Genomic DNA, 8,137 nt, shown 5'->3' with positions numbered 1-8,137 from the left:
ATAGATTAATGGGGGCCTAAAGTAAACCTCACCCAGCAGGGAAGAGCGATGGCGTTCTTGACTGCCCATTTCGCATCGCTCAGCCCCGGCCGGCCGTTTCCATTGAGAAGCTCCAAGCTCAGGAATGTCTCCTGCTGCCAGCTGTGCTCCGCTTGGGCCAAATGGAGATCCTTAAACACCACCGTCCCAAGAATGATTGAGAGCAACCAAGGCTGCAAACCGACTCTGGGCACGGAGCGATGCCCGGATTCCCAAGTCCTTTGCAGGCCAGACGTTCTCCCTCTCTGAACACAGAGTACGGCTGTTCTGAATTCGGACAGACCACAATAACTTCATTGCTCCCCCCGCCCAATTGCAGAGACACCCCAAATGAACAAGGACAGATGTGTATGACTGCAGCTGCTTCTGAAGCTGTATGGGAGTTTGGGGCTGCGTCTCTGCCCCCTGTGAAAGAACCTTGACCCTGGTCAGTCCAGCAACCTATGGGGTGACCCAGGCTCCCTATCTAGCTAGCTGCCATTCTGGAATTGGGGGTAGAAAGTCAGGGTCTTAAGCTTGGAAATCTCTTCACGCTCCCCTTTTGCCTTCTGCAGATCAGGGGCTCATACTGAGACTCCCCCCCCCCCAAGCACCCTAAGCTGGTGTGGCAAGGCCTTGCTTTGGCCTAAGGTTTGAAACTTCAGGGTGGGTTTATTGTTCCAATCACTGCAGATTTTAGATAGAAGGAAGGAATATTTTTATGACCATCCCAAACCAGGATTGCAAACAAACAAATGAGCATTAGAAATCAAGTGAAGACAAGAACAACTATTACTGTTGGTGGAGGCTGAAAGTTTTTATACAAGAACAATGTAACATGGGCATTTGGGGTTGGGGGAGACAGGAAAGAGGCTGAGGGGCCCAAATATTTTGATTTTCGTGCCCGATTGCAGTTCTTCGGAACGGTTTGTTTTAGCTCTAAACTTATAAACTCTCTGGAGAGGAGAAATCCTTCCAGAAAAAGGTTTCTTTGATTCAAAGCCCTCTGAAGAATAACAGGTCCCTTGTGTGTCCCTTGTGCTTTTTCCCCCCACTTCAGAAATTTGTGTGTCCCTTTGAGCCTTCCCACGGCGGCCATGCGTGACCTCTGCCTGCTCCTTCTCTTGCTGTTGCCCTTCTGCGCCTCGAGATCAGTTCAGAACTTGGCCCTGGAAGACAGCGAGGGGAGCGGAGACAGCGAGGGGGCTCCCCCAGACCCCACTACTGCCAGGGCGACGCTGAGTGTGAGTCCCACCTCAGGGAGCCTGGTGGTCGATTTGGCCAATGGAACCTTGCACTCATTCAACCTTCTGGACGGCATCGTGAACTTCTTCCAGACCTACATGCTCTTGATCGTGGTGGTGGGCTCCCTGCTCCTCATCTTCCTCTCCATCGTGTGTGCGGCTGTCATCACCCAGCAGAAACACAAGGCCTCCGCCTATTACCCCTCCTCTTTTCCCAAAAAGAAGTACGTGGATCAGAATGACAAGGCAGGGGGGGCCAAGGCCTTCAGCGAAGTCCCCGAGAAGCCCTCCGATGAGAGCCAAGAGGAGCCGGTGGACTCCACCAAACAATTGCAGGCTGACATCTTAGCTGCTGCCCAGAACCTCAAGTCTCCAACCAAGGTCGTCATGGCAAATGGGAAAAGTGGCCCCGTGGAAGACCCACCAATTGAAGGAAAAGAGGAAGGGGCTCAAAAAACAGAAGACGCGGAGGAGGGCAGCTCCAAAGAGGAAGAAGAAGACGAAGACGAAGAAGGAAAATCACCAACTGAGTCTGAGATGCCTCCAGAGACATCAGCTCCAAACAGTTTGGTGGATGCTGAGACCAGAGAAGAAGAGGTCCCATCTGGGGTGGAGACCCATCCATCTCCATCTGGGGAGTCCAAGGAAGCCCCACCCACCGAGAAACCTGCCATGACTGTCTCAGAAGGTGAGAAGGAGCAGAAGGAAGAGCTCAGTGCTCCACTGACTCTTGACCCCACAGAAGAACCCAAAAACTGAATCGGGTCAGTTCCCATCACTGGCGGGACAGCTTATAATATGAAATCTACAGGAATCTGTTTATTAAACAGAGGGGAGCAGATCTTTACCTTACCTGTAATAAAGACATGTTAGCCACCTCCCACCCTCCCAAGAAACACCTGAAAGGTCTACATTATTGTAATTTTGCTTTAACGGACTTTCTTCAGTTATGACGACTTACGCAAGTCTTGCGCCCTCCAGGTGTGGAAGACCAAGACTTCCATCATCCCCTGCCAACCTGCCCAGGGAGGTGATGAGAGTCGCTTAACACATCTGGGGGGAGGGGGGAGGGAAGCTGAGTGACTGCAATATCATAATGTAGCTACTCAACCAGATATCATTGATCAGGTAAGGTAGAACTTATTTTAGAAGACCAGTTGAAGACACATTGACCTCAACGTGCTTCCAGGATTCTTCGGGAGGAACCATCCTAGTTTCGTCCTCCAGGACTTTCCCACTTTCAGGGAGAACATATCTGCACATACATACATACGTACATAATATTTGAGGTGGGCCCTTTGGATGAGCATTTATTTATATCAATCCTTAATTCGAGGTTGTGTGCAGAGATGATTGGTCAACCTTTCTGTCAATCATGAAGTCACCCAGACCTTTCTCTCCCCCCCCCTCCACTGCTGACGAGATGGTCTTTGGGCAAAGGTGAAGCTATTTCATACCTGCTCTTCTTTTAAAGCCAACCTTGGCTCAACTCTGTTTAGTTGTCCCTTATACCAATCATTAGTTCATTTACTTGTGTTAATATCAGCTCTGAAAGTTGAACCCAGGGCTGTATATAGTTTCAGAATGGCCACCCTGAATTCAGTTTTTTAAGTACAATTTCCGTCCAAGCAATGACAACGATGTACAATGGATACACCACTCAGTCCAAGTGTTTTTTTTTTTTTCCAAATCTGTTTTCTGAGAATCCTTAACTCCCAAGTTCTACAGCTGCTTGAGGAGATCTGATTGCTCAACCCAACAACCTTGGGAAGAATCTGATGACATTTTTGAAAATTATTCCTCTTTAAGGTCTACAAATATTCAGAGTTTTGTGTGGAGGGGAAGAAAGACACTGAGGACTTTCATGAGTGAATGAAGCCCAACAAAGGTGGATTTTTATGTATGCTCAGTCTGGAGGTTCTTCACTTGTCAAGATCTTCAGAGGAGGGAGGCCTCATATTTTTCTGCATTCAAACCCATTGAAAATGTTTTCTGGGCTTTTAAAAAAGTTATGGGTGGGGGAAAAGACTTTGGGTCTTTAAAAAAAATGTTTTTATACTTTGACGGGCGACATTGGATTTCAGATTCCCAGGTCCTAATCTTTCTGGGTCAAGCCTTACAGCTGAAGCAAGTGAGATTTACCTGGTTTGCGACAAGCCTTGAAGAAGCTGGGTGCCAGGAGAACATATTTGCAACAACCCCCCCCAAAAAAAAACCCCTCCTTGGTTTTTCCCAGCCTCTTTGCAAAGGTTCTGCTGATATTTATGACTTTTCCTCCCACTGGGGTTCTTCCAGGCTGACCCTTGTAATCCTAGTAAAAACGTCTATAAATTTAGCTGACCAAGACATTTATTGTAGTTTTGAGGACTTATCTGGGATGGGGTTTAATAGGCTGACCCTCTCTGGCAGAATCTCTGCAGTCCTACACTTTCAAGGCCCTTTTGGAATGGGAGACTCTAACGGGGCTGTAAAAAGCAATGTTTGGAGCTCTGCAATCAGCTAAACACCCAACTGGGTTAGGAGCAAGAGAGTCCTTGTGACCCTCTCAGCATCTTTTTCTAAGGGCTTCCTAAACCTTGAAACGCGAGGAATAAAAACACAAAATAAAATGTCTTTACAGCCCGTCTTCACTTCCCAGATGTTCCAACCCAGCCCACGTGCGGCTAAAGTCCAGGTGTGGCAGAAACCAGATGCCCAAACACCTGGAACTGGGTTTCTCAAGCTTTAAGGTGTTGGCACTTCAACTCCCAGAATTCCCCAGCCAGCAGAGTTAATGGGTTGGCGTGGCCAATGATTTTTAAAAAAATTCAAAGAAATGTCGTCACTGCCATGCTCCTTTCCCTTGCCTGAAACCCCCCCTCCCCCCCTTTAAGCCTACAATGAGTTCCCATGTATTTTTCTCCATTATAGATGTATGTTCCATTAAAAAGAAATGATAAAGCAGGCTTGTGTGGATGTGTGGATGAGGACTGGGTAGTTTTCCTGCCCTGAATTCTCCAGGCAACGTATCTGAAATAGCAAAAGACTTCTTGGTATAGAAATGGAAGGAGGTCCCACCACCACCACCACCACCACCACCACCACCACCACCACCCAAAAAAGACAGTTCTTGCTTATTAAGCAGCTCATAAAATATCACGTCTTTCTTGGAAATGGTCCCTGCAGTCTCGGATTACGCCCAAATCACTCCTCAAAATCTGAATTACTGGATTTGCACAGTTCCTCCTTGACCCACTGGATTATTTGGGGAAGGGGTCAGCTAAACCTGTCTCGTCCTACCTCGTCATGCCGGTTTTTGCTTTAAGCTCTCTCGGGACGCTTATCATAGTCCGTGGGCAACTAGGACCCCCTCCCGCCTGCCTTCTTTCTCATCCCATTTCCTAAACAGCCCCCAAAGCTTCTCCAACCCTCCCTTGGGCGGGTTAACTTTTCAGTCTTGGTGGCTAGACTGGAAAGAGGGAGCAAACATTACTATGAAACGTCTTTCTCCCCTGGGATTAAAAGAGGAAATAGCCGGCATTCTTGGGCCAGAGAGAGAGCATCACAGGGGCCTCCGGATGGAGATTTCCTCCGTCTTCCAATCGGGCGCTCCGGACTCTGCCGTGCTGCGGTATTTGGGGGAATTTCTGCCGCCTTTGAAAGCTGCAAGCTCAGCCAAGGGGAGGACTGGAGTGGAGGGAAACAGGCCTTGAGGGTGGTCCGGGGTCTTCTAGCAGGCACCAGGGGTGACGTGATGCTGCTTTTCTGACCTAATTGGCACTGCCAGGCCCTCCCCTTGCCATCTCTGTCTTCCCCTTTGCTCCCCTTCTGCTTGCAATGAAACAAGGGCAGGCAGGCCCTGCTTGGGAAGGGTGGCAAAATATTTGGGCCCCTCTCCTTCAGGATTGTCCCAAAGGTGCTTTTCAATGGAACTGCTGGTTCTATTTCTATTTGCAGCTTTTGTTCCCTACGGTTCCATCAGAACTGAAGAGGCTTCTTGGATGAGAAGCGAAATGCTTTCAAAGAAAAAAAAAGTCTAGTTGTCTTTTGAAAAGCATCTTTGGGACAACCAATGACCTGGATGGTTGACAATCTCCAGAGAGATTTATCCTTCGTGGAGGGGAATCTCCCAGCCCCCATTTCTTGACTTTTTTTTTTTTGTCTAAGTGCTCTGTCCAAATGCAAATCACACAGAATAACCGAGTTGGAAGGGACCTTGGAGGTCATCTAGTACAACCCCATGCTCAAGGAGACCCTTTCCATTCTCTAATCTCTTCTTGAAGACCTCCAGTGACGGAACATCCACCAACTTCTGTAGGCAAATCGTTCCACTGATGAATTGTTCTCACGGTCAGGAAATTTCTCAGTTCCAAGTTGGATCTCTCCTTGTTCAGATGTGGGTATCATATCCACCTAGCTCAGTGGTTCTCAACCTGTGGGTCAGGACCCCTTTGGGGGTCAAACGACCCTTTCACAGGGGTCGCCTAAGACCATCGGAACACACATATTTTTGATGGTCTTAGGAACCGAGACACCAATTTTATGGTTGGGGGACACCACAACACGAGGAACTGTATTAAAGAGTCATGGCATTGGGAAGGTTGAGAACCACTGACCTAGCTGAAAGTGGAGACAGACTCCCTTTCTGGGTCCTTTAAGGGGAGCTGCAACCCTTCCTCGCACCTTTGGCTTGTGACAGCTCACCTGGAGTCCAGTTTGGGCCCCTTTTCATCAGCAAGAGGGCAGAAGACTGGGGTGCACCTCTTTCCTCTCTGCATGCTTTCAACCCTGAAAGCCCAGCCCTGATTTAAGACCCCCTGAGTCTTGATCTGCTGGCACAGCCTGTCTCCAGTTTACGTCAAGGTCCTCCTGCAGAGAAAGCCTTAACATTTGCAATTTGCGTAATTTCTCAGAAGCAGAAGCAACAACCCCATGGCAAGGTCAGTTGCCAAAAAACACGGATGTGTGTGCTTGCGAAGGAGAGATAGGAGTGTGCAAAACTAAACATCCCTCCCCAATTATTCCCCCCCCCCTCCCTTTCTCTGAGCACAAAAGAGCTGAACTTGGGAGCATTTGGTCAGGCTGCTTTTAAGGAACAAAATCTGCAACGCTTTTTAAGCACCACCGAGCAGGGAAAAGGTCTGTTTCCTAGACGCTTCTCCCCCTCTGGACTCAGAGAACTTATAAAGGGGACATGTTTTCTGAGGAGGGAGTGGGGAAGGTGGAGATGTTGACCAGGTACCAGTGGCACCACCTGCCACTTTTGATAGTGCTTGGGGGGGGGGGTTACGGTTAGGGTTAGGGTTAGGGGGAAGACAGCCCGATTCAAACTTCTGCCATTCGGCAGGGCAGGGCATGCAAAGACGGCATGAAATGCTGATCCCGAATTCAGGAGAAACCTCAAGACTCAAAATGGCTGCTGGGAGCACTGAAGTTTTGGGCCGTTCCTGGAACAAAAGGAGGGTTGTAATTTAGCAGTTGCTGTGAGTTATCTTGTGGCCGGCATGGTCCAGATTTAGAGAAATCTGCCCAATATTTATGGCAGGCAGAGAGTTGGAGAACATCTACTCCTTTCATTTCTGACCGCCTTCCTCCAAGGAGAGCTTCAGCCGAAGGCTCCTCAGCTGCCCTTCCTTGCACTATTGAAAGCAAGAGCCCCTCTGGCTCTCCATTGCAGAGTCTGCCTTTAAACTGGGCTTGCATTTGGTCATAAACCAGGATGTCGCCCCAACTGGCATGCCAAGCTGCCGGAACAAACTGCCGGAGAGCTTGGGCAACAGGGATGCGTTTGTCGAGCATCCAAGAAGATTGAAAAGAGAAAAGCAACACCGTGACTATCTAAGCTTTGTTTCTTGGAGAGCTTTTCAAAGGGGAGAAATAGAAATATCATCTGCTATGGGAAAGAAAACTCGATTCTAAAACTTGGGCAGCCTAAAATGGGTCGATCCATCCCTTTCGGCAAAATATCTCAGGGGGGTTTATTTTTAAGCATCTCCTTTTTTGCCTTTGGGTGGGGAGGCCTATTGTTGACCGGGGTGGCTTCCGAGTGGATTATCCAGTTGCTGGGTTCAATGGCAGGCAGACGGAGCTTCGGCAGCTGAGGACTGTTTTGGTTGGAAACCTGAGCTGCTGATTAAATGATCCCAAATACAGGGTGGCAGCTGGCACCAGGCAGACAGGAGGGGTGAAAAACCTTGGCCTGTCTGTCAGCATGCACTTCTCCCTGGCCCCTGAAGAATGCAGGGCCAGGTTTCGCTGGCTTGGGTAGCCTTCGCAGAAGGGAATTGCCACATTGGGGCTGTCTCCATCCCACCACCAGCCTGGACACGTCAATGGACCCCTAATTTAAAAAGACTCCCTTCTGGCGCCTTCTACAGAGCCTCTTGTTCTCATTAGGCAGATTAAAAAAAGAGAGAGAGAGAGTCAAGAGCAGCAGCAGCAGCAGCAGCAGGTGCCGTTTTGCATGTGCTGAGAAACTGGTGCATATCCTGCTATTCTCTCCTGCTGGTTTTCCAATCTATGTCAGACAGTCCACTTCTATCAGGTTTTTGGGAATGAGCACAAGCTGATAGATACCACCAGGCATCAGGGTGAAAAATGCCAAAATGTCATTAGGACTGATAAAAAATGTGGTGCAGTATTTCTCAAGCTTGGCACCTTGAAGATGTGTGGACTTCAACTCCCAGAATTCCCCAGCCAACAAGCAACTGTTCGCTGGCAGATGGGTAGTCTGGCCTCGTGGTTAAGTCACCAGGCTAGAAGCCAGGAGATGTGAATTCTACTCCTGCTTAGCCATGAAGGCTGGCTGGGTGACTTTGGGTCGGTCCCTATCTCTCAGCCCAACCCATCTCAGAGGGTTCTTGTTATAGGGAAACAAGGAGGAAGGAGTATTAGGT

The 8,137-nt window shown here is 48.9% G+C and overlaps 1 protein-coding gene across 1 annotated transcript; it reads left to right on the top strand.

Moving 5' to 3' along the window:
- Positions 1-910: 910 nt before the first annotated feature.
- Positions 911-4,198, top strand: TMEM119 (transmembrane protein 119). The gene is made up of 2 exons (XM_081966659.1): positions 911-944; positions 1,079-4,198. The coding sequence occupies exon 2, from the start codon at positions 1,116-1,118 to the stop codon at positions 2,019-2,021; it is 906 nt and encodes a 301-aa protein (XP_081822785.1). The 5' UTR covers positions 911-944; positions 1,079-1,115; the 3' UTR covers positions 2,022-4,198.
- The last annotated feature ends 3,939 nt before the right edge of the window (positions 4,199-8,137 follow it).

Source organism: Natrix helvetica (assembly GCF_964273705.1).
Source record: "Natrix helvetica genome assembly, chromosome: 14".
Classification (NCBI taxonomy): domain Eukaryota; kingdom Metazoa; phylum Chordata; class Lepidosauria; order Squamata; family Natricidae; genus Natrix; species Natrix helvetica.
This window is presented reverse-complemented; position numbering and strand designations above follow the sequence as displayed.

Bases quoted from the DNA above. Each gene is read 5' to 3' on its own strand.
- TMEM119 (XM_081966659.1), top strand. From the start codon at position 1,116: ATGCGTGACCTCTGCCTGCTCCTTCTCTTGCTGTTGCCCTTCTGCGCC.